A 26,920-nucleotide genomic window follows, 5' to 3' on the forward strand; every position below is an offset into this window, starting at 1 on the left:
ATGACACATGGTTTGGCCTAGAAAACAAGCTTGTTGCATATGATGCTACACTCTTTGTATCAATTCCATCTTTTGAATGTAGGTCTGGGGTTACTGAATCCCTTAATAGAGATCTAGCTAAAATTAGAGCATGGTCTTCAGCTGCTGATTCTCATCTTAATTTGTTGGACAGGATTTTAGTCTAAATTTCTTATTTCTGATCTAGATATTAATCTCTGGCATTATCGCTCACTTAGTTTGTTATGCATGTTGCATAAGATTTTTCATAATTCTGATCATCCTTTACATTTAGATCTTCCAGGACAGTTCCATCCTGTTCGTTATACTAGACATGCAGTGAATTCTAATAATCAGGCCTTCTCCATCATAAGTATTCTAGAAGTTTTATTCCAACTGTGACCAAGTTGTGGAATGATGTCCCTCACTTAGCAAATGTTATTATGTTGAACAGGCTGACATAAGTCTTTTTATAGTTTATGAATTATCTGTTTTGCTGTTGTTACTATTTTTAAAATATTTTATTTTAATTGTTAATTATTTCTCAGATAGTTTTCCTTTCCTCACTGGGCTACTTATCTCTGTTGGAGCCCTTGGGCTTATAGCATCCTGCTTTTCCAATTTGGATTGTAGCTTAGCTAGTAATATCCACAGGTTTTAAGTACTTTTGTTTTATTGAAAATGTCTTTTGTACTTTTCATTTAACCCATCGTGTGCACACTGAAAATTATATATTTTTAAACGTAGCTAAATGATTTTCTTGACAAAATTGAGCTCTTATTTTTATTAAGGTTTTATATTCTAAACTGTACCAGCATAATCATTTTATTAAGGTTTTATATGCTATACTGTACCAGCATAATAATTTTATTACCTCTGGTGTCTTTAGGTAATGTCAGAGAAATTAGCTTCAGACTTTTTTTTCGGGGGGTAATTAAATCTTTTATTAGTTTTAAACAACAAAGTGTAAACCAATGTATTCATAAATCCAGTGAAAACTACAAAGCATTAATGGTATAGAAGACTTATTGTTACACATTTTATGTGGTATTTTGATGTCTTGTTTTTACTTGCAATAGCTATTCACGGTACTGTATTTGTTATTTCAGAGCCTGTTTCTGCGAGGGGTAAACCCTACTAACATGAGTACGAAATCAATGACAGACTTCTTGGAGAGATGGTTGACTGTGTCTAGAGAAATAGATTCATCCTCATACTCCTTACTCCTCCATCTTCCTATACTACTTGCTTATAATCAACCAACAAATTTTGTTCTTATTTATTAGTAATTATGGAGTCAAATGTTTAATTTTGGGGAGGACATTTTGTAAACTTTTCAAGAGTTTTCTCTACCTGGCTTGGTTATTCTCATACAAGGATTGGAATACAGTACCCTCTTATCTTGTAAACTTTTCTATTTGGAATAACCTCCTATAATTGGCCTAATGATTATGAGAACTTGGCCATGCTGTATATTGTCAATTGATTCGTAGGGAGTGAGTAAAAGTCAAATTTTATTTTGAAAATGCAGTTATTCAGTTGACCGGGATATCCAGTTCTTTAAGTAATTTGGATGATATTGTACATCACATCAAATAGTGAAATATACTTTATTCATGTTATTCTGGTTATACACAAATTTTGCCTAAACATCTTTCACATTCTGAGTTCTGAAGACATGTAGAAAAATACTGTTTTTATTACATGGGCAATTGTTTGTACCTACACAAATACAAACCTTTGGTCCTTTAATTAGAGAGATTGTTTCAGCATGAACTGGAATCGGTTATTGAGGTTGGGTAATGAGCAGTTATCCAGCTGGAGTGGTTGCGTGGCGAAGGGGTTGCTACTTCTGCTGCTGTTCATGAGCATCAAGTTCCTGGATTTGGTCCTAAGAGAGTACATCACGCTGTAGGTTTCAGGAGGTATGTGGGGAACCTATAGTGTTCGCCGCTTGCCTTCAGGGGTTGGGAACTCTTCTGTGACCGTGCAGACTGCTGACGAGGAGTTTGACCCTAGGATGGCTTGGGCTTCCTAAGTTCTTTCAGGTATGGTATCAACTTTGTTGAGAGGGTTAGTAGTTCAGCCTACCTGCCCCCTATTGGCACCCTGTACATTTATCAATATCTTGAGTCATGCCAGTGATGAAGGGTGTGATAGTTCTACAAGTGTCAACTGACCAGTGGTTCCCTTTAATAGGAAGAGTAAGGAAGGTACGGTAGCCCCCGGCCTAGCAGTTATGGTACTGGAGTCGGCAGCTGTTGCCCCAGCGGCCAGTAAGGGTAAGAAAAGCGTTGCCTCTGTCCCCGGTGTTATCCCGGAGTTACCGGTTCCCATCCATTCCCCTGTGTCAGTCACCCTGACCCTTATGCCAGGAGTCCTGGCGCCTGTTCCTACTCCCTCAGTGTCAGTGGCTATGCCTTCACCCCCGTGCCTTGTAAATGTACCTTCCCCTCCCCCTGTGTTAGTAAGCCCAAGTGTTGTGGCTCCTGTTGGAGCAAACAATATAGCTTCTCCCCTTGGGGAGCATCGTTCTGCTGCTTCTCGGATGAAGAAGAGGAAGGGGGAGAAGGTGGCCAGTTGTATTCACAAGGGATAGGTCTCCTTGTGACACCACCTTTTTCTCAAGGGAGGTGAAAAGCACCGACTCAGGTAACATGCTACTCCACGGCCTGGCCAGGAGAAGGGTGTATGGCCCCCGTACACTTTGTTCCAAGGTTGATGGGCAAGCTTCGGTGACCACCATCTCTCTTCCCTTCAAGATGCTGGATGCCCACTCCTCCCTGTACTGCTGAGTGGTATTTCAGTTTGGAGGAGATAATGACACCATTAGAGGTCATACAAGTGCTTGCTCTCTTTGGTTGGCCAAGATTGTAGTGCGGAAGGCCTTACTTCCTGTGCCTCAGAGCACTGGGCCGTGGTTGCCCCTCTGCCCTGACCCACAGGAGGGAAGTGCCAGGTACTTTCCCTGGTTTTGCTGGGTCCTGTGCCAAGAGTTTTCCTCCTATTAGCCTACCCGGGCCTTCGTCAGCCCTGATTACGCTTCCATCTCAGTACTTGGGACAGAATGGACATATTTGCAGAGGGAGACCCAAGCTTCTGGAACTTGATCCCTCACCCTTGACAATTTATGACCCTAAACTGTGGTCTGGAGCCTGCTGAAGCAGACTACTCAAAGTTGAAGGGTTCCTTTGTTTAGGTCCTTGCACTCACTAATGAGTGCTGTGGCCTGGGGAGGCTACTGTAGCACCACCTTTTGGGAGTACTCTGGTCATTGATCAGCACTTTGGTGCTCCTCAAGGATCTAAGCCCTTGTCCCTGAACTGGGTGGATGACCAGATCAACAGGACTGAAAATTTCTTTTTTTCGAGCACAACCAGCAAGATTTTACCACCACCACTCCAGCCGCGGAGGTTGTACATGCTGGAAGATGCTATGTCTGTACCTCTGGAGGTTGACCTTTCAGTGTGCACTCTGATGGGAGGCTATCATTGGAGAGATTCAAGGTAAGAGGAGGCTTCGGCCTTGGCCTTTCTCTCTTACCACACTGTTTCCTGTCTCATTCAATGGCCAGGAGCAGTCACGTACTTATCAAAGTCAACAAGGTTGTTAATCCTGGGAGGCTTTAGAGAAGTACAAGAGCCTTATGCTGTTGGGTATTAAGGTGTAAAGTTGCTGTCAAAGTTCTGCAAGGCTTTGTAGAAGTGCTTACACAATAGCTTTGCTGCCCCCTTTGAAAGGAATTCACAGCAGATGCAAAGTTGAACACAGTCTGTCTGGCTAAATAACATAGTTCAAAGGTGATTTAGGACCAAAGAGACATGGTCAGTCCAATTGATTGGTCCCAACCTGAGCATCCCACTTTTGGGAAGGATAGACTTCACGAAACACACCTAGTTCCAGGAAAGGTTTTGTGGGGAGCCTTTTAGCTGAGGACATGCTTTAGGACATGGATCTTGAATCTCCACCTTGAGTTTGGACAATGTTATCAAGTGGTAATTCCACATCTTTGTACCAAAAACTACAGTATTTGACTTGGGCCAGAATATGCATCCAACACAGGAATGACAAGAGTTACCTACTAACCAGAATATGCATCCATCACATATACAAGGGTTACCTACTAAATTCCCCTCCTCAACATTCATGGTAGACTCCCCTCTGCCACATCCCCCTACTACTGAGTTTTCATAACTTGGAACGGGAGGATAGGCTCCCCCTGGACCCTTCCTTGGTAGCTGGGAACCTGAAGGGCCAACCAGAGTGGAATCCTTAGAAACGGAAGGGAGATACCTTATTTGAGCCTCCCTTGTTAGTTGGTATCCTGAAGATCAAGCTACTGCTGAGTGCAGAAACAGAAAGATTCAACCCTTGAGTTCCGTTGGAAGCTGGTGACCTTTAGGCCCAGAGACGGCTGTCCAAAAAACCGGAAGAACTCCCATAAGATCCTTCCTTGGAAGCTGGTAACCTCCTGAAGGCCCAGGCTGGAGCAAGAGGTACGCAGAAGGCAAGGCAGTCAACAGTATTTGGACAGTCCCCAATCTTACGTGGGCCAACCACAGAGGGAACGGATCGATATCTTAATTTTTCTAGCGTCAAGCAAGCATACCAAATCCAGGCGGACCAGTCACCTGGTTAGTGGAACCTGAGTTGGATCTGACCTAGGCAGTGAAATGGTCGTCAAGATGTCCTTGGATGGATATTTCTGGAGAAACCCAAGGGATCTGTTGAGGGTCCTAGTAGTAGGGTTTCCCTCTTTGTGGAGTCTTGAGTCGAAAACATGGATAGGGGCCTGATACACAAGGCTCCTTTTTGTAAACCCTTAACTGCTGAAATGTGATATAAAGACTAATGAGATCCTTGCTCGGTAAATACTCAGCAGGCCTGACGATCTTATAAAATCTTTTCATCCCCATAGAAAGTAGGAAAATGGCCTTGGTTCTGCTTATTGGACACTTCAGGGTTAGTTAGTTTAAGCAGAACGCCATTCGAGTGGTCATAAATTTCATTTTTAGACTCTTCCAACTCCAGACTCATGCCCATAGGACACTGGGTTGGATCAGATTCATCAACGACAGTCCCAACAAGGGCATAAGGCATAGAGGGACCTGACAAACAGGTACGGAACAGAGCACCCTTCTGTTGATCTGGGACCTTGAACACTTTCGAGAGAGTTATTTGGAAGAGTTTTCATATCCTTTCACTCTTGGGGCTTAACCACGAAGGAGGCAAGAAAACTAGCAGTCTCCTTCCGAGGAGTCACTGCCGGCTGCAAAGCCTGAGGAGAGACCATGGGAACAGCCACTGGCTCATGGGTTGGAGCAGATGGTTCAGCACTCATGAACACAACATCCCTAGGAGACTTTGAATCCTTGTTGGTCCTCTGGAGAAAGAAATCCACTGGAGGAGGCATCTCTTGCCTTGGTCTCCTTGTCTTATCACTTGAACCGGGACTGCCCAGCTTTTCCCATTGGGGATCATGCTTGGCATGACCAGCTTTAAAATCAAGAAACCGCTGGTATGGGGGATTATTTAAGCCCACATCGTACAGGAAGGTATGGAAAAAGGAGAGCCTTGGGCTAGAAGGAAACACCATGTTTTTCTTAAAAACTCTGATTTTATTAGAACAACTAAACTCTTAAGTAAACATAATGAGACTTACATTAAGCAAAAATAGTTATAAAATTCACACTCAAATCCATCACCATCCCTGGCCCACTCTAGCCGCAGTAAACTTGGCAAACGGGAGAGGATGATAGGTGTAAGAAACACTTCACATTGTTTTCCTGTGATGCCTAGCGCCTCCAAACTGCTGATGTGAATTAGAACGTCATCTCGTAATTTCCACAGCTGTGCCACACCTTTGGGTCCGCTGACATTATTGTTGACCTCACCATTTAACAATGCCTGAACATGAGCAAAAATAATCCTTTCTGGCTTGTAGTAGCGTTCCTTCAGTAGTTTGCAGGCAACCGGGTAATTAGCACTGGTATGAGCTAGTCCCTTCACAACATTCCTGGCATCTCCCTCCAGCAAAGACAGCAAATAAGTTAACTTCCTGATCACTGGAAGGTCTGTTGCATCGATGTGGGAATTATGTTGATCCCAGAAGGACTGCCATAGGGTCATTTCACCACTAAACTTCGGTAGCTCCAGCTTGGGTAACTTGACATTGGTGATATCTGACTCTCGAGATGAAGACTGTCCTCTTATACTGCCAGCTTTAGAACCAGGTGCTGCTAACATCCTTATCTGGTCTTCAGCTTGTATCCTAGGCTGCACACTTACTGTTCTAAACTCATGGGCTTCATCCGAAAGTTGTTCTAGTTCTTCTTCAGCTATCTCAATTTCTATTGCTTCTTGGACTTCATCCAACTTAGCTAGTCTCTGGTTGTATTCCTTGATAGCATACTCAAATTGACTAATAGTTGTGGTGGAAGACTCCAGAAGGTCACTCAGTGCCTTGGAAGCTCTTGTCACCCACCCTCGACATGTAGTCCTAGTCTTCTTTAACTTCTCCATTATCTTCTCTGCACAACTTACTTATTTTCTTAGAGGGAGTGTTCCCGGGTCTGGGCACCAAAATGTGGGGGATTATTAAGCCCACATCGTACAGGAAGGTATGGAAAAAGGAGAGCTTTGGGCTAGAAGGAAACACCATGTTTTTCTTAAAAACCCTGATTTTATTTAGAACAACTAAACTCTTAAGTAAATATAATGAGACTTACATTAAGCAAAAATAGTTATAAAATTCACACTCATAAATATGATGACTTGTAAATATCAAATACTAAATTAATTGTACTTCAATATACACTTCAAGTAAGAGAAACAGAACAAAAAAACATTGGAACATGAGTTATAAAAGAAAATGGTGGTGCTATTTCAGACACACTATCAGGAAACTCCTTTCAAGTGAATAAGCAGAAGACACCTTTCTAAAGTCAACAGCTGGTATCGAGAAGAGTATCAAACAGTCGATGGAGATTCCAAAGGTGAAGGAGCATGCTTAAAAACAGTACTCTTACACATAAGTTTCAAAGGTGGGGTGGAAATCACAAGAGATCCTGAAACTGAGAAGAGGATTTGAACAGGTTGAATCTTATCCCTGATGATCGGGCTGGAGCAGGGCCAGTGATAGCCCGCTTAACAGCCCTAACGAGCTCCTTAAACCATGGCGAACAAAGGAATGGCAGCAAAAGGTCCTGGCAAGTGGAGTTGTGAGCGTGTTGATCGCCAAGATCAACTTCTCTCAGTGGGAGCAAAGTGTTTCGAATGCGCGCCACTTCAGCTGGAGAAGCAAGCAAACCTCCATCAGGAGCAGGACCTCGCTTGCCAGTCCAGTGTGTGTGAGGTCGGAGAGACCACACCGAGGTAGTAGTCTTGGCTTTGGTGGTAGGTGCTACTTGTTCGCGAGCCGAAGCATTGGTTCGGTTCACGAACACTTGCAGGTCGATAGCAAGTTGTCTTGAGCATGCCAAACCCAGGGCGCCTCTCGGAAGGCTGCAAAGAAGCCAAAGTTGGCTTCTATAAACGTCTGCTGCCAACAGTGGCGAACAAGAGAACTTGCCTGCGCTGCCACAAAGAGGAAAGTATGCGAGGATCTTGTTTGACCACCCGCCAGAGGAGGCCAAAAGGCCAAATGACCAGTCAGCAGAGAGGAAAAAAGTCGGGACCTCATTGACAAGTTAAACCCCGAGGTAAAAGCCCGTAGGGCCTGGTCCTTTGCCGATCCATTGACATAGGACCTTGTCACAGTTGGACTTTGAATCAGTGGAGGGGTACAGTCGATGAAATGGACGATATATCCCTTTCTTAATATGGAAGCTGACCAAGGGTCGGCTCCGTAATTCATCCACCTCTGCCATCTATCTGCTCATAAGGCATTCCCCAACCGGTGGACTGGTCGGGGGGATTGCCCTCCCTAGCGTGGTTGTCCTCGCCGGGATTTCTTGCCTTTACCTTTGTGTACCCTGGGATGAAAGGAAGGCTTTGCGTCTTTCTTATCTGGGTGGTTCTGCTTCTGGCCAGTTTGAGGTTTGGGAGACTGTCTCTTCCTTGGAGAAGCCTGCTGAAAGGAACGAGAGGAGACAATCCAATGGAGTAGTGTGTCTTGGCTCACCCTCCTTCATTGGTCTGCTACGTTCTCATGGCTTCCCCGTCAAACAAGGCGGGTCCATCCACTGGAGCATTGCGCGGCCCTATTGCCTCTCTCTTTGGGACCTGCTTCTGGAATCTCAAGACAACTGTATCGCATCTCCTCAAGATCCAGTTGACCCATTGGTTCACCACGTTCTCCTTCAAGAATTAGTGTTCTCTCGCACCCGAGAGAAAGAAAGAGAACAGTATCTCTCTCCTCTTAGGAGTGGAGAATTCCTCATCTTGTCAAGAGATCCAATCGTGCATAACCAATAATCCAGCCGTAAAGACGATTGCATAGCACACTTTGCAACCAGCTCCATGTTAGCAGCCGTCTGCAGCAGAAAACTGAACAGGGAGAGTTTTCAGTTTCTCCAAAGGCATCCAAGTCAACGATACAATCTCTGGGTCCAGTGGTAGGAGGGAAGGATCGTCTCCTACTACGTCATAGTACTTCCTCTGCCGTACGTAAGGAGGAGGAAGTAACCTAGGAGAGTCCACCGAACGAAGAGAGCGGAAGGTGCCAGCTACTTGGGAGAAAGCTCTTTTCTTTGCTGCCTTAATTCCCCTTCCCCAAGGTAAGGCTTCCTTGGGTCTGGAGGGTTTTAGGAGCACCAGACAACTGGTCCAGGACTGTATCCTTGCCATCAGTCGAGATATCATCAGTCTCTTCCAAGTTGTTGACCTTCCTGATGCAGGCCAGAAACTTTAGCGTATGGGCTGGCAGAAGCAGGGAGCTCGGAACAGTCGTCAAAAGGTTCTTCCACTCCCGAGCTAACACCCATAGTAGCTAAGGGAGGGCGAGGGTCGTCAACAGAAAACCTATTGGAAGCCGAGTGTGCTCTGGGGGAAGCCCGCTATGCCCAGGTCTTACGTTAGTGACCGAGACTGAAGACTGTTCCCCTTAATTCGGACGTTCACCCATAAAACGCCAGTTCTTAGGTAGATTCTTCGTGTCTTTCCTCTCTCTCAGTTGAACTTCAAATTCGTCCAAAAAAGGATTCCTCTCCCCTAGTTGATTACGTTGGTTTTGCACCCCTGGAACCAACTCTGAGAGGGGTATCCTTCGGTCGAGTCTTTCCCTAAACGACCTCGCGGCCATGACCAGAGTCACTGCAATCCTCTCCCGGTTTGAATCCATGGTCTTAGGATCCTTAGTTTTAAGGTAATCCTCATACCTTGAGACTCTGGAAGGAGGTGGAGCCGGTTATGGTGCTCTAGCAAAGGCTAGCTTGCCTAGGGTCAGAAAGATTGCTAGATCCGGGGGAAATAGCAGGAATGCTAGGGGATTGCAAGAGATTTCCATTGCTTGTTCAAGCGCTTTCACCAGGTCTTGAAACCAAGGTCCATCCTTGGTTAACAAGTTCCCTGATGAATTAGTCTCCCAGCGATTAGATGGTTTCAATCGCTCTAGCCGAGGTGAGGGGAAGGGTTGGGGAGAACGCCACAACCCGTTGCTAGGTAACTGCTAGTGGGGTGAACAACCGCTAGGTGAACGACCTTGACGAGGTTGGTTGGCGAGGCAAGCCGTGCTGGCTTGCCTTGCCAACATTCACCTCCACCCTCTCCTCAAACCTATGATATCAATTGCTTCAGCTTGTAGGAACTTCGTTCACTTAACGAGAATCGGTTTTCCTCGCTTCCAGCAGAAACTCTCCTATACTTATCGCTAGAATGAAAGGCACATGACAACGCACGATGCTTTCCCGCCTTTGGCGAAGGTACAAAATTCTGTCTGAGAGCGTCAGGAAGCGGAGCTCTCTTGCTCACCTGTTCTCATTTAGGAGAAAGGCGCGGTGCTCCCCTTACTCTAAGAGGTGAGGAGAGACGGGGAAGAGCGCTGCGAGACTATTAAAATCTCCGCAGAGTTACCTGTGAGACCGATCTCGTAAGAGAATGGTCTCGTGAAACACTGAGCATTTCGTTGTGATGACGAGGTGGGGGGAGATGGAAACCTCCTCCCCCCTCCTTCATCCAGCTCCGAAAACCATGCTTCAATAGACTGGAGCGTGGTAGGGACAAATCCAATACCTTTTGCTGGTATCCTCATGGAGGAGACCACTCAAAAGGTCTTTCTCCTTGAGTGCATAAGGAACGATCCTCACCTCTCTTTTTTTTAGTGGCGCATTGCCTCGCGGACGAAAGAGCTGTCACTCAGAAGAGAGGGTTGAAGAAGATCTCTCCTCTCGCAAATGAGAAGATCGATCAACTCCTCCTGCTGCTCGAGGTGAGGGTGGCAGGTTCATCCTTGCCAAGATTCTTGGAAATGATGTGTCCTACCATGCAAGTGGCATTTTTAGATTTCTTTCAGAAGCAGGTCTTCTGAAAAATATTTAACTTTTATGACATTCAATTTTTATGATTTTAATTGAATACTCTTTAATTTTTTATTTTATTTCATTTTTTACTTTTGTATATATAAATTAAATGTTACCGGCGTCAATGACCTTAGATGTCAGGATGCCTGAAAACTTTAAATCATTCATTCATTCATTCATTTGTCTTTCCTCGGAAGGTCAGATATTCCTGTTGTCCAAGTTGTTTCTCCTCCCATCGGGCAAGCCCAGAAAGAGGATCAACTCCCTGAACAAAGCCGAAGCATCATCCTGAGACCTGAGGGTCTCTAGACAAGTCACTCCAAGGAGTGCTTATCCTCAACTGCTTTAGTCCTCCCGCCAAATCAGGTGTAACGGCAGGGAGAGCAGAAGAAGAGCAATCAGCGCTCGAGTGCGCACGCACACCCAACGCAGGACCTCCTGTAGCTTCTCCTTTGATGGGGTACCCGTCAACCCTAAGGAGCGCCAAAGTAGACGAACTGCGTCGTCTGAGGAACTTCCCCACGGAGGACTCCTTCAATGCCTCTCTAGGGGAGACAATGGGAGGAGACCACGAACGAGGTTCTCACGGTGTTACCTGGGCCTCACTCGCACCTGTACTCGACCATTTTTCTGAGGAAGCCGGTCGGGTAGTCAGGATGAGGAGATTGAGCCAGAGGAGAAAGAAGTCTGGTCTTCTTCCCCTGCGAGGTCAGCATCCCTTTTAGACTACTTCTGCCTACCAAACCTCACCCACTGGGAGGGCGACCACTCCCGACACACTACAAGGAGACACCTTCGAACGAGAGTGACCTCGGCATGAAGGGCAGAGACCGTGAGGATCCGTCTCCTCCGAGGACATGAAGGTACCGCAATGGTGCCCATCATGGTCTGGACAAACTTGCATGGTTGGACCCCACGGGCAGTCACACCTGAAAAAGAAAAAAGAAAAGAAATTAGTTCCAGCCACTTTAAGTTAACGGGAGAGTGAGACTGTCTACACTCTACCGAGCCAAAATAATAAGCGACTGTTAGTCACCAGTACTGATGGGTAAACACACCCCCAATAACTACCAGTAGGTACTGAAACCCTGTTTAACTTCAGTTTCGACTAGTTTTCAGCTCCGCTGAAATAACAATGCTATATTAAAGAGCGGAGGGTTTTTATCTTGTGTCGTGTCAACTGCAAGTAACAATAAAACATTCGGTATGTGGGTTGTCTACAGCTTGTTTCCCCCCCCCCCCCACTTAGTAGCATTGGGTCATTGACACCTTGCATTAAAAGTTTGTGGCTAGATTCCAACAGAGTTGAAAACCTATTATCCATAGTAAAGAGTGAAGCTTGTTTTACTAACATTAGTGAGTTGAGTAAGCCTACAATTGTATTAAAAATACCTACCGTTATTTCTACATCACAGAATACCATTATTTATTACACAGCTTCATATCCTTAACGTGACTCTACACAAGGTTAAAATATATAATTGCAAAAGGTCTACAAAAAACATGATACAAAATCAAATATTTTATTATACACTATACACATCACATGGCAACATTTACTCATTTCTCAGATGGAATGACTTATGAATAACTTTGTGAACAAGACATATCGGCAATAAAACATGTTGAGTGTTAATCCAAAATTGTGTTAAACGAGTACAAACCTTCTTAAAAATAGCCCAAGAGTAAATAAAAAGAAATAGACTTTTGGAACCTTTGAAATATTGAAAATTTGTAATCAAATATTCAATAATATGTTAAAAGTAACATTCCAATCTTATGACACCATAAACTACAAACACCTAACACCATAAATAGAGAAACACATCAACTGGAAAGTGTCTTATTGCTTCTTGGCATTCATGTGCATTTCCGGCCTGATGTCATTCACAAGCTGCAAAATACGCTCGATGACCTGAAAAAGTTTTAAAACATTGTAAAATTTTTCCATCTATATAAAGTTTAGTCTACAGTACTATAGTATAAATACTAGTCTTTACAAAATCTTATAAAAATGGTAATTTCAACCCTCCTAAGATACGATGATGCATTTTAAAAGACATCCATTCTTGTAACCATAAATGCTACATAGAAAATTTATTCAGTTTTCTAATGCAATTTTCAAGTCTCTAACTTTAATCCCTTGTTAATTAAATAAGTAGGGCAACAAATGATCTCATTGCTCCCTGGCCAAAAGCCTTGAGCCTGACAGTGACTGACATGGCCAGGATCACCAAAGGATTAAGAAACTACTGCAGAATGTCAATTCAAAATGTTTTAAAATGATATTTTCATAAAATAAATTTTTGAATATACTTACCCACTGGTTATATAATGGCTAGTCCCAGACACCCTCGGCAGAAAATTCAAAATCTCCTGCGCAGCTTAGCGCATATATGCCAGGAGTACCCAGGCGCCCTTGTGGTACCACAGGTAGAAATATACCCAACCAATTCAGATTTTCCATGCCCCATGGTCTCTAGAGGGGAGGAGGGTGGGTCTAAAACTTATATAACCAGCGGGTAAGTATATTCAAAAATTTATTACGAAAACATCATTTTTAAATATAACACTTACCCGCTGGTTATATAATGGCTGATTGACAACCATTGGTGGCGGGTCAGAGACGTGATCACAGATCAAATTAAACAAATATGCGAGAGCCAAAACTCAAAAACGTTAATACATCACCAAATAACGTCCAAACAGAGTAAGAAAACAAGCGAGAATTTCCAATAGTTCAGCCAGCAATGGTGGCAGAAAAAATCTGAATTGGTTGGGTATAGTTCTACCTGTGGTACCGTGAGGGCACTGGGGTACTCCTGGCATATATGCGCTAAGCTGCGCAAGAGATTTTGAATTTTCTGCCGAGGGCGTCGGGGACTTTAGCCATTATATAACCAGCGGGTAAGTTTTATATTTAAAAATTTCCAGTTATACAAGTCTAAAAGTGCATCAAGATATAATCATTCATATGTGTAAAGATTATTAATAATAGTAGCTATATATGGAAGCTCTTAAAAGTTAATAAATTTCATAAACGATACTTAGAAGTTAAGAAATTTCATAAACGATACTCTTTTGTTATTCATAAGTTCACATATTCTCGAGAGCGACAGCTAGAGATACAGTGATCACAACCAAAATTAAAACAAAAAGAAGTCACTAGTACTTGATTGTTAAAATGCACGCGAAATTGAAAACAAAAGTACAAAAATGTTTCAATGATGCATAATTAACTACAGTATTTAAAAAAATCATGATTTTTTTTTTTTTTTTAATATACGATAATATTGTTTCCTAAAAATAGTGGTCAGCTGATGAAATTGAATGCTGTTTTAAGCTACAATTGAAAATGGATTCATGTAGGATATAATTTTTTGGTATCTTATTTACCACTTTTAAAGGAAGCAGATTTTGATTTCTTTTGCTTAAGTAATGTATGCCACGTGGGAGAGATGAGCTAATGAAATCGAATGGCGGGTTTTTGTTTGTTTCTTTTACTGACACGAAGCAAGGAAATGCACACCATAATTAACAATATAACAATGTCAATATTCTTCAATTTGGTTATTAAATATATTAATGCATAGTTATTACAGTCATTTATTTCAGGTAAAGACAGTTAATTTAGTTAAAATATGAAATAATTGGTGATTTTGGGTTAACATTGGATACCCGTCGTTAAACGAGGAGTACCTGGATATACATATAATTTTATATATACAGCAGTAATCAAAGACCTTCAAAGACAAAGTATAGACGAGTCTTATGTTAAAACACTTAGTTAACTATCCAGGGCATATAGCAATCCTAAAATTATATAGCAGGGGAAGGAAGAGAAAACAATGGATTGACAAGCTAAAAAAATTTGTGGGTATAGACTGGCATAGAAAGACCATAAACAGAAGTATGTGGAAGAACACGTCGGATGACTTGTTTCTCCAGTGGACTAAAGGCTGTACAAGCACACACTCGTTCCCAGTCATGGGGGGAATAAACAACAACAGGATTGCTTTCAAAAAGGAAAAAGAAAGTGTATATCAGCAGATTACACAGATAATTCATTCAATTACAGTTCTCCAAGAAACAGCAAAACCTTTCTTCGTAATATCCATTGCACACAATGAACTGCCAACAAATACCTAAAGGAAATAACAAAAGACAAAAACAGCTAGTTGATGGCGCCAAGAGGACCCCCAGTAGTAGAAAACAATGTGGCTACCCAGCGTGCTGGCAGAAGCAGACGGGTCTTCCCCTTACCCACCAGTAATTCCTTACATCTCGAAACTTTAACAGCCGAGCTCCAGCTCCAGCTGCTTGTTAAAGGATGGGGTTTTATGTGGTAGGAACAAATAGCATTTCAATAATTTCAGTAAAATCCAGTTTTATAACATGAACCTACAAAGTTTCTAAACCCACTCTTGAAATTATCAGTTCCAAGTGGGCATTTCCAGGGTCTTTAATATAAATACCCAGAAACATATACAGCTTACACCCATGATGGGGATATATACATTGCAGAGGGTTAATGACTTATAACTACTTAATTTGAATGTGGTCCATCATTCAGATTGTTAGTTTCACTAAAATGAATTAAGAGCTTTCTTATACAGTACAGTATAGGAAATTGTAAGTATTAGGAAAAATAAGATAAGTAGAAATTTTCATATTCTAAATAATTGTTATAGCTGTCTTGTTAATTATTATTAGAGGGGTAGCTTAACCAGCCCAATGAGTCAAACTCAACTCTTACAGAGAGGCCAGATTAACATCGGGAAGAAAATTATTTTTTATATTTATTGTTGAATGAAATAAAATAATTTATATATTAAATACTATTAAAAAAGGGATTTTGACAAACGAAAAATCTATTTTTGGGCGAGATAGCCATGTCGTCCTGATGGAAGTTCCTTCTGGCAACTTCTACAGTATAATATCTCTGCGATTGATATTAAAAGAGGATTACCGTCGGGTATCACGGGGTTCTAGCCCCTGGAAACGACTATCCGAAGATATCGTGTATAAGTATAATCAGGGACGTATCAGGGACGTATCCTAAGAAAACTATAGATATCTGCACCCCAAACAGACCTTACCCAGTCTAATCCACTAAGGGTAAGGATAAATAAGGATACATTACACATCCTATCACCTTCGAGTGCCCCTTTACGTTCCTGCCTCTCATTCCTTCTACGCAGCTGTTTGCTACAGTTCGGTTACCAAATATAATGGATAAAAAAATCTGTGATAAATAGAAATCTAAATTTCATCTATAAAACCTGTTTCTTAAAAAAAGTTGAGAGAAATTTTCAGTCTAATAAAAGGTCAATAAAACTTTCTCACCAAAACATATGACTCTTCTCTCTTAAAAACTTTACAATTGACAAATATATGTTTTAAAGGTAAAATATAGTCACACTCATTGTACCTGGGTACTGCTTCACAAGGTGCGCATATCAAAACCCGTATAAATTTTGGGTGTTCTATGCGCAATCTGGCTAAAAATGATATTTTCATGAAATAAATTTTTTAATATACTTACCCGCTGGTTATATAATGGCTAAAGTCCCGACGCCCTCGGCAGAAAATTCAAAATCTCTTGCGCAGCTTAGCGCATATATGCCAGGAGTACCCCAGCGCCCTCGCGGTACTACAGGTAGAACTATACCCAACCAATTCAGATTTTCCATGCCCCATGGTCTCTAGAGGGGAGGAGGGTGGGTCTAAAACTTGTATAACCAGCGAGTAAGTATATTCAAAAATTTATTTTATTATGAAAATATCATTTTTAAATATAAAACTTACCCGCTGGTTATATAATGACTAATTGACACCCATTGGTGGCGGGTCAGAGACAGCTGCATAATTGGAAATTCACTTAAGAGTTACATAAACAACTTAAGCGGTTCTAACCTGATAAGGAAGCTGACAGCAATGCTCTGCCTCATTTTGTCTGCTATCCTTAGGAGATCCAGTGATCCACTCGGGGCTGATGATCTCTAGGAGCTGTCAAACGGTACAACCACCTATAACATGACAGGACCTCAACTAATACCCTTGTTCCGGGCGCTCTCAAGGAACAAAATGACCACCTGACTAGGTCAAAGATTGCCGAACAATCTTCACGTAAAATCATAAAAATATAACGGTTCCAAGAGAAGAACAGGGGTACTAGGAATTTAGGGAAATGTAGTGGAGAATGTTTCACCTACTACTGCACTCGTTGTTGCAAGTGATCCCAAAACGTAGACGTCTTCATAAAGAGACTGGACACGGTAAAAGTAATGCAAGGCGAATACAGGATTACCCCTTCACAAGACTGTATACGCGATGCTTAGCAGAGATCAGTTTAGTTTAAAAATAACATTAGTTTCTACAGCTCCTAACTTCATGAGTCTTTACTCTTTCAACATCTTATGATCTGTCACCCACCGTGTGGAAGAACCTTTGTAATCAAAATCTATACGAGATGATAGAATGTTTAGACATGGATAGCGCAGCTTCTTGACCGTGCACCTAAGAGTTATGAATAGACTTCTTTGTTCTTGTCCCAATAAAACTTCGTTTTAATCGGGCAAAAAACTCTTCTCCGCCCATCACAAACCAAATTCGAGAAAACAGTGATCCCGAAAGATTTAGGCTATGGATGAGAAAGATGTTCATTAATGACCAATAATCCAGATTGCAAGGTACCTATGGCTTAACCAATGTGAAGTCCGTGTTCTTGCTAAAAGAGTGAACTTCACTGACTCAACTATGGTAGACTTACTCAGAAAGTCTCCAAAGTTAGGCCTTAAAAAGAAACCAAGCGTAAAGGGTCGGATCTGTCACTACCGCGAAGCTCCAAAAACGAACCCTAAATTTCAAGCTGGAGCATCTTGCTGATGCCTCCAAGTCCTCTCAAATGATCTGAGATGATCTATAAAGTCTCTATTTGATAGATCCAATCTTCTGCGTCTGAAGACAGATGCCCGCATACTCCTGTACCCTTTGATGGTCGAGGAGGAAAGAAAATGTGTTTTCTTCTGAGGTCTAAGAAAAAATAGGCCACTTGTGTTAGAGTTACCTAATGAAAAGCCGGCTCTAGCTCTACACCACTCCCTAAAGCACTCTAATTGGTTTGGAAAACCTTGAGGCCAATGTCCTTTGTACAAGCGAAAGTCTCGGCTGTCTCCTTCGAACAACCCTCTAGATCTTAGGGGTTTTCCGAAATACTGGAGGCAGCTAGACCTAAAGCTTGATGGTTTAACATAAAACGTTCGTGATCCTGACAGGGGGAAAAGGACTAAAGACATGCTTCCAGCATGCACCCAGTATGGTCTCAGCAAGAGTCCAGAACGGTTCCAGGATCCTGCCTACACTCAACATATCGGGATCTAGAACTGCCTCCCAAAACTCGTCCATATCGGTCGCAAGAAACCGATATTAAAGCTAGGCTTGTTGAAAAGAAGCATCAACCACGTGAACCTAATGCTGTGAGGTTAAGACCTGATTCGTGTGTAATCAGCGAGTGTTCAACAAACTTAAAGCCAAAGCTTGACACGAGGGAGCATTAGCTGCGAGGCCAGAGAGACGCGACGGAGAGACAATAGTCTGGGTAAACTTCTGTGGCAAAATGACTTGACTGTATGCGTCTTGCAAGCGACCATAATGTTGCATGTGCTAGCGTTTCCGTAAGGTGTCAGCGTGCTGTATGCGTTCACCTTGTCGTGTGGGTACAGCGCTGTGTGTGCGCCCCGCTTGTTGTAAATCTATAGCGTGTCGCGTGGAGGCGACAGCATCGCGTCCGGTCATTGACGGAAAGACGGAACAGATTGTCGAGAGTTGTCCACGTGTAGGATGCGTCCGCATAAGTGATAGTCACACGTCCCGCAGACCGCGAAAGTGGGACAACTTGTTGAAAGGATCAACTTTTGACAGTCAGCGTCCAACAAACAACCAGACTGGTGTCTGCGACTGCGAGAGGAAGAGACCAGAACTTACGTCTGTGTCTGCATGATATCTGCCGTAAGAGAAGAGACCAGACTGCTACAAGCACCCGCTCTAACGCTTCTCGTAACACGAGCATATCTCTGCGAGGAAGCATTACTAAGCATAGGAGAACTATGCCTTCTGACACTAATCAGAAAACCAATTCTTTGATCTATGGTAGTCCTTAAACGCTTTAGGAGAAAATTTTCTCCCCCCGAGAATCGTAAACGCTAAACTCAGATGAAATAAACCTCTTTTAGCTCATACCAAATCTACACTCGCGGGGTAGCGAGTGCGCCAACTCAAGCATGGACGAAGGTCGGGAGAGAACATCAACAGTAGTCGCTAGACCTCAGAAGAAAGTAATAGACCTTTCTCCAAACTGGGGGAGGAGAAGAAGTGTGAACAGAGGCAAACTGAGCACCTTGTCCCCCGAAGAACTGTGTCTCTCTCACGATTCTGGTGCTTACACGTCGCCTTCTTTCGAAAAGAAAAAAATTCCGGCGAACGTTAGATACTGCAGGATAAGTTAACAGAAAACATACGACTCCTGAAATGTCTTGGACAAATCGATTGGTGACTACCAATTCTAGGTTTTGCATCCTTCGATGAGGACAAAGTCCTTCCTCCCTGAAAGAGAGTCAGATTCCAGAGGAAGAGCTAGGATTGTATGTGACTTGTCTGACTTCCGCTTCTCTCGCGGAAGAAAAAGCACACTCGATTGCTTCCTGTTCAAGCATCAAAACAAGACTGCTGCGAAGGTAAGTTCTGTTCGCATGCATACATGACGAGTAACTACCTAGTCTGGTAGACAGGGAAAACGTAGAATGTTATTCTCGTCAGGGAACTGCATTCTAATATGCAGAAATCAGTTACAAGATCCATGATACCATAGCGATGACGAACTGATCGCTTCAAGACATTCCAACTAAGCTCTTTTCATGATACTGTGTCACATGGTTGTGATGGCATAGCTCGCCAATCATAGGCGAAGAAAAGAGCATTACTTCATCTTTCCAAAGTGGAGAGAGAACGTCTTGGACTGCATCAACAATATCGCTCGGCGAAACAGACGTTTAATGCACAAGGTCCGAGAAGAACCTCAGCCTACCGACCTTCCTTCTCCCAAGGGTTGGAAAGTAAGTTAGAGATATAGGACTAGGGGCAAGATGAAAACAAACACACACCTCCTCCAGAGCACTGCACTATGTTTATGAGTCACTAACGAGCAGTTTAAAAACAAAAAATATTTAAATCATACACGATCTGCCCGAGGTGGAAGATATACTTTTACGTTCTATTCTCATAAAGGCCTTAATGCCATTTCTGTTGTTGCAGCAGCAAGCGCTGTATCAATCTCTACAGTAAGGTTTGTTATTTCCCTTAGAATGATTTAATGTTAATTCATTACTTTATTTTACCATTAATTTACTAGGCCATTGTTCCCTAAAGGAGCCCTTTGGGTTAAAGCATCTTGCTTTCCCAACTAGGGTTGTCGCTGGCTTGTAATACAAACAAAATAAAATAAATATCGACACCATCAACTCAACTAGCGAAAACTCTGAAGTTGAAACGAGGAGCAGCAGGTAAAAAATATGAGGGAAACTTTTTAAAAATTCTCATGAGTTTCTGAAAGTTATTCCCTTTCTTTAACAATCTCTATCCTAGGAAGAGAAGCCTTGATTCTTAGGAATCCACTCCTCCTGAATTCAGACCTCAAAACTTAGAGGTTTTAATTCTAGTTCTCACAACCAAGAGTAAGCCCAGCAGGCCTTGGTCCGAGAATATAATACTGTATCTTCCTAGTTAAGATTTATTTCTTAATATAGCGCCTGGAGCAACATTAACTTAACACTAAGTCTATAGTCATAGGTAGCGAAGCGTCCACGCTGACGCTCCACACTGATGCTGAAGCCCCCACACTAGCGCTGAAGCGTCCATACTGACACTGAAGTGTCCATACTGACACTGAAGTGTCCATACTGACACTGAAGTGTCCATACTGACACTGAAGCATCCACACTGACACTGAAGCATCCACACTGACACTGAAGCATCCACACTGACACTGAAAGCGTCCACACTGACACTGAAAGCGTCCACACTGACACTGAAAGCGTCCACACTGACACTGAAAGCGTCCACACTGACACTGAAAGCGTCCACACTGACGTGGTGCTTCGTTCCATTCCGTCGACGTTCCGTTTCCGTTGCCGCACCGTTCCGATGACGCTTCGCCGGCTCTGTTGTCTGGCGAACGTCAGCGTGTCTGTATAGACTGATACTAGGTGCTATGAGCAGTTGGTTTGCGTTGAAAAGGTAATCGAAGTAAAGCATCCACTTTCCCCCACCACTGAACATTGCGGTTGGTAGGCCGCCTGTGCGACGAGTCCTCACCGTTAAAGACATGACGCCTGTGCGTCCGTGTCAAAGACTGGAATCGAGACACCCAACCGCACTGTTAACAGCAGGCTGAAAAGACTGCATAAACGAAGACAGATGCTGTTTCATGCCTAACTACAAAGATCAAGGATCAACCTTAGGCGAAACGTATTCAGCATATCTTAGTCGATCCATAGCGCTTGCCACTGTTGAGAGACAACACCCATCAGGTGAAGGAGGTGGCACTGCGTCTGCGCCGCATGAAACATAACACACGCAGAACGAAACTAATTTTGTTTTCAGCTTAGCGCCTTTGAAAACACCAATACCTCGCTTTATCTATAGCGAGGATGAGCGTTCTGGTGATCGACAGAAAACGCTCGAGAGGACTTCAGTTCGGGTCTAAAAGACTGTAACGCCTGGTTACCCTCTCGTTTCCTTTTGCCGTTCGACATAACTTCTCCCCTGGGTCCGGGAGCTCGACAGAGGTCTAAAGCTAGGATAACGACAGGTCCGAATAGAAGCACTCTCCACTGAATAAAATTCACTGCACAATTTATCACTAAAAAATTTGCACTTTTACTCTTTGGCACAAAGATAATTTCATAATTACCTGAAAACCAAAGTATATACTCTCTCAAAGGAAATGAACTACGTAGGGAGAGACTTATAATTCTGTCACTGGACAATTGTTTGAATGGGAAAGCAAAAGTACCGAATCCCATAAAAAAGTAACAAAATATTAAACATCAAATATTACCTTAATAGATATATCTATAAATTAAAATAAACCCTTAAATTAAATTAAGGGGTTTCAATAAAAGGTGAATCATCACTCGCATCATTGGAACGTCTACAAATAATATACGAACAATTTAGTATTCCGAAAACCACCAAAGCCACAACGATACATAGAATCGTGCACTACGACGACTGTAAAGAATACTGCATCGTATAAAATAAACTGAACCGTAACTTCCTTTAATCTCTGAATAAGGAAAAATACTGAAAGGACCAATTAATTTCAAAATAAAATGTTCCTTTTATAAAGTACAATAAAAACTTGAGAAGTAGGAAGAAAGTACTATTCATAAAAACGCTACAATTATGTAACATCGTAACGATACAGATTACTGCGTAACAAAAATAAACTGTACGATAGTTATTCTTTGCAAACAGATCGAAGATTATCTAAAAGATATTAAAAGGATAAAATTTTCTCAAAATAATTCCTTTAATTTAATTTATAACTCAAAACTCTAAAAGCATATTCACTTATATTCTTTGTAAAAGGCAAGACAGACTTTTAGCCTACGGAAGAGGCTGTGACGTCATCAATGGTCGAAATGTTTACATTTCGCCCCTATGCTTTCGTGAGGTTTAAAATAGGTTGAAAAACCTTCCAACGTGATCACAGATCAAATAAAACAAATATGCGAAAGCCAAAACTCAAAAACGTTAATACATCACCAAAAAACGTCCAAACAGAGTAAGAAAACAAGAGAGAATTTCCAATAGTTCAGCCAGCAATGGCAGCAGAAAAAAATCTGAATTGGTTGGGTATAGTTCTACCTGTGGTACCGCAAGAGCGCTGGGGTACTCCTGGCATATACAGTATGCGCTAAGCTGCGCAAGAGATTTTGAATTTTCTGCCAAGGTCGTCGGGACTTTAGCCATTATATAACCTACGGGTAAGTATTATAGTTAAAATTACTTGGTCTTCCTTTCCCTTTGCAATGATTCCCATAAAAAAAACTAGCTTTATTTCTTGTAATTTATTACTATCAGTTTCATAATTCAACTGACCTTGCCATTTTGTAGCTATGGAATGCTTTACTAGGGTTATACTGTAAGTGTAAACGCTTCCTTTGGTAAACTGACTGAAGATTTAGTAGAATCCAACATACAGGTAGTCGTCCACCTACGACAGAGACAGGGACCGAGAGACGCGTCTTAAATCTATATTAACGTATGTCGAACTCAGAAGGGATGTTTGTAGCTTTATAACCTTTCATCATGTTTCGGCAATCATATTAGTTATATTCTATCAATATTTTCTTACTGTATTTTCATAATGTAAAAGAAAATATTTTTCTAAGAAAATATTTATCATCACCATCTCCTACGCCTATTGACGCAAAGGGGCTCTGTTAAATTTCGACAGTCGTCTCTATCTTGAGCTTTTAATTTAATACTTTCAACATTCATCATCTCCTACTTTGCACTTTATAGTCCTCAGCCATGTAGGCCTGGGTCTTCCAACTCTTCTAGTGCCTTGTGGAGCCCAGCTGAATGTTTGGTGAACTAATCTCACTAGCATAGTGCAAAGAGCATGCCCAAACCATCTCCATCATCTACCCCTCATCATGATCTCATCCACATATGGCACTCCGAGTAATCTCTCTTATAGTTTTATTTCTAATCCTTTCCTGCCATTTAACTCCCAATATCCTTTTGAGGGCTTTGTTCTCAAATCTACTAAATCTATTGGAGATTGTATCATTGTCATACTATGGCTCGTGTTCATGGAGTAACACCATTTTTTACTTAACCTAGCCATTGTCTGATTTACTTTTTTCAATCTTTCACTAAACTAATTCTAAAGACCCTGTACTGGAGATCATAGTTCCTAAATACTTTAATCATAAATCCTCTCTCCTTCCAATTATATTTTATCTTCCATTGCATACTCTGCCCTCATCATCTCTGTCTTTCTTCTATTTATCTTCACCCCAACCTCGTGTGATATTTCATGCATTCTGGTAAGCAAGCATGGCAAATCCTGTGGTATTCTAATAACGACAGCATCAGCAGCATACTCTAGGTCTACTAAATTCCTATCACCAATCCAGTCCAATCCTTCTCCACCATCTCCGACTGTTCTACGCAGTACAAAATCCATGAGGAGGATAAACAATATGCTATAGGTGACAACACATTCCCTTGGAGTACTCTGCTGTTCACTGGAAATTCATTTGATAAGACTCCATTAACATTAACTTTGCACTTGCTATGTTCATGAACAGACTTGATCATATTTACATACTTAAGGGGAATTCCATAATAATGCAGGACTCGCCGCAAAATTGGGCGGTGCACACTGTCAAAGGGTTTTTCAGTCCACAAATGCCATCAAAATGGGATTTCTATATTCTTCGTATTGCTGTACAACATGTCTCAAAATGAAAACTTGGTTAGTGCAACTTCTACCTTTTCTAAATCCTGCTTGGTCATCTCTTAGTGTTTCATCAATCTTTCTCTCCAGTCTCTTTAGAAAAAGCTTACTATATATTTTCCTAACAACTGACTCAAGTGTTATGCCTCTTTTGCTATTTTCACCCAAACTCCAAACTCTTATTCATCAGGTTTTGCCTCTTCATGCCACATTTTACAAAATAAGCTTGTAAGTAATCTGGGAGTCATTTCATTTTCGGCCAGTATCATCTCGGCAGTTATTCCATCATACCCTGGGGCTTTCCATCTCTTTTTTTAAGATAGAGCTTCGACTTCAAACACACTGAATTCCTTCATGGACACATCGAGGTCTTCATCAGCTTCAGGTATATCAATCAAATTATTCCCTTCATATCTCCTATCCATAACCTCATTAAAGTGTTCTATTCAATGACTTTCTTCATCTTCTGTTGCTATAACAAAACCATCTCTTTTTGATGGGTATATGCTGCTCCTTATTTGCCACAGTCGAGATTTCATTAATAATTCTATAATAGTCCGGGAGCTCACAGAGATTTGTATTACATCTCGAGTACAAAAGGTTTGATAGCTAAAATCATCAGCTAGTATGATGGGGTTCCTCGAATGGTCATTCTTAAGTTATGCCGTTGGTGCGTTGAGTAGGGGGCGCAGCTTGAACTGCCCCCCAAATCCGGTTTAAATTGCATTTTGGAGTACATCAACCAAACCTGTGATAAAAGTTTCGTTTTGGCACTGTGATTACAGATGTGCCATTCTTAAATGGCGCAATTGGTGCAAAACGCATTTAAGAAGGGTTCAAAGGGGGCGCTCCAGTCACATTTAAATCACAATTTGAGTACATCAATGAAATTTTGTGGAAATATACCTTAGAGCTTCCTGATGAAGAATCAGTAATTCTTAAGTGTCAAATTTGGGGCAAAACCCATTTAAGAACGACCAAAAGAGGGCGCTATTTTTTTGCACATTTAAAACACGTCTTACGTACATTTATGAAACTTTGTAGAAATATTCTTTAGACCTTCCTGATAAAGGATCAACAGTTCATAAGAGTCGAAGTTGATGCAAAACCCTTTTAAGAACGGCCTAAAGAGGGTGTTACTATTAGGTTATTGAAAAGGCCTATATTCACTTTCTTTAGGCCTCTATATTCACTCATTTCTTCTCCTCCACATGTGCCACAACACACTATTGTGAGCTCTTCTGTTTTTTATCACTACTGTTGTTTCACTGAATATATGTTATAAATTTTTTTGAATAATAGTACTAATTGTAACTTTTCCTTTCAGGGGCTCGTGGTTATAAGAATTAGGGTTGCATAATACCAGTATAGTGGCAACTTTACTTCATATGGAAGATAGCCAGTTAAGGGTTTAAACTGATGTTTTTACTATTGCCTTTGGCTGAATAATTGATCACAAATTTTGTAATATTTTTTAATTAGTTTAAATTTTGATAACCCGCTAACATATTGAGGTCTTTTGTAAGTTTACGGGGTTATTTAAAAATTTAAGGAAAACTCATAACAGAATCAAGACGACCAGACATGCTAATAGAGACTGGGGTCCTTACACCAGGTTCTTTGATTGGGTTCCTCACAGGTAAACATTTCAACCAATGCCTGAGCCTCTAACCTCTCTTTGCCTTACCTTCGAAAACCTGCATTTCAAAGCCTTTCTAGAAACATGTGATTACAGAGAAGAGCTTCATACCCTGATATCTACTGTGAAAGGAAATACCAATACAGGAGAACATGGGATTGAGCTGGTGATCAATGCAGATCTTTTTGAAAATTTTTCGAAAGAGTATTCTGAATTCACCAAGGCAACTGTATCAGGAGCTCATGGATACACTGCTAAGTTCTGGATGATGTATGTGGAGTACGTTAACTTGTTTCACCAACTTGAAAGAGCTATCCGGACAAATAACATCGAGTTCTGTCTTCACACTTACATTGATTATTGACCCGTTCTTTGCCACAGGCCACATCAACTATTCCCGGTGGTTAACAAAATACCAATTAGTGTCATTGAATATTGATGCGACTCATCCTGGACTTAGAGGATTACTTACTCGGGGTGTATACACAGTGCGAAGGACAGAACATGATTTCAGCAGAATTCTTGTAGATTTACTACTGGAACAAACTATTAATGACGACGCCGCATCACGACTGACAGGAATCACCTGCTTCACTAATGACTACTCCGCTCACCTTAGATGGATAGTAATAAAGGCTACCCGAGCATCGTTCATTAGTCAGCAGCAAGAGAAGACAGAATTGACTAGCAAAGAAGATTTTATTACACAACTTAGACCAAGACGAATTCAACGTGACAATGAGGATCTTCAGAAAATCATCAAACAAATCATAGATACGAACAGTCTATTTGAAACACGGGAAGCTTCAGAGGTATTGTACAATAATTTCACAGGAAAAGGTACCAATGATGAAATCCATGAAAGCCTTCTCTGTGTACCAACCAAAGGAAAAGTCAGACACAAGGACTGCATCCAGGCTTGCATCAGTGATCTAAATAAAATTTTAAAATCTAATAAAGAAGAAAAAGCTGAAAACCTTTGTAGATGGCTGAGCAAGCAATCGTCGGATAAAGAACACTTAAGTTGCAGTGCTTAAGGGATCACGTGATCTGATGGGACGTCTCCTTGTACTGTCCATCAAGAAGAGACATGACATACAGCATATTCTCCAGTACCCATTGATTCCAATACCTCTGTCCTTGACCAGCCCTGAATAAATTGAAAGGTCTTGAACAGCAGCCAAAGTACTTCAGTGCTTATATCATATATGGACATTTTCTCTTAAATACCTTACCACTAAATTTGTCCCCACATACAGAGGACTAGCTGGAAGTATTCTTACTCAGAATTTAACA

General features: G+C 41.7%; 3 protein-coding genes across 4 annotated transcripts in view; 1 reads left to right on the plus strand and 2 right to left on the minus strand.

Annotated features, from left to right (window-relative positions):
* Nucleotides 1-1,619, plus strand: part of LOC137620681 (LETM1 domain-containing protein 1) — a 113,155-nt gene extending 111,536 nt beyond the window's left edge. For both annotated transcript variants that reach the window (XM_068351027.1, XM_068351026.1), the window contains one exon: nucleotides 1,107-1,619. In XM_068351027.1, coding sequence (XP_068207128.1) covers nucleotides 1,107-1,283 — 177 coding nt within the window. In that variant the 3' untranslated portion in view covers nucleotides 1,284-1,619. The remainder of the gene's footprint in view (nucleotides 1-1,106) is intronic.
* A 4,036-nt stretch (nucleotides 1,620-5,655) lies between these two features.
* On the minus strand, nucleotides 5,656-6,519 carry LOC137620874 (uncharacterized). The gene has a single exon (XM_068351319.1). It carries the CDS (start codon nucleotides 6,517-6,519, stop codon nucleotides 5,656-5,658), a length of 864 nt encoding a protein of 287 aa, XP_068207420.1.
* Nucleotides 6,520-11,963: 5,444 nt separating this feature from the next.
* The window catches only part of Vha13 (V-type proton ATPase subunit Vha13), a 48,063-nt gene continuing 33,106 nt past the window's right edge, over nucleotides 11,964-26,920 (minus strand). Inside the window, exon 4 of the mRNA XM_068351031.1 lies at nucleotides 11,964-12,369. Coding sequence (XP_068207132.1) covers nucleotides 12,298-12,369 — 72 coding nt within the window. The 3' untranslated portion in view covers nucleotides 11,964-12,297. The remainder of the gene's footprint in view (nucleotides 12,370-26,920) is intronic.

This window comes from Palaemon carinicauda, chromosome 27, assembly GCF_036898095.1.
Source record: "Palaemon carinicauda isolate YSFRI2023 chromosome 27, ASM3689809v2, whole genome shotgun sequence".
Classification (NCBI taxonomy): Eukaryota; Metazoa; Arthropoda; class Malacostraca; order Decapoda; family Palaemonidae; genus Palaemon; species Palaemon carinicauda.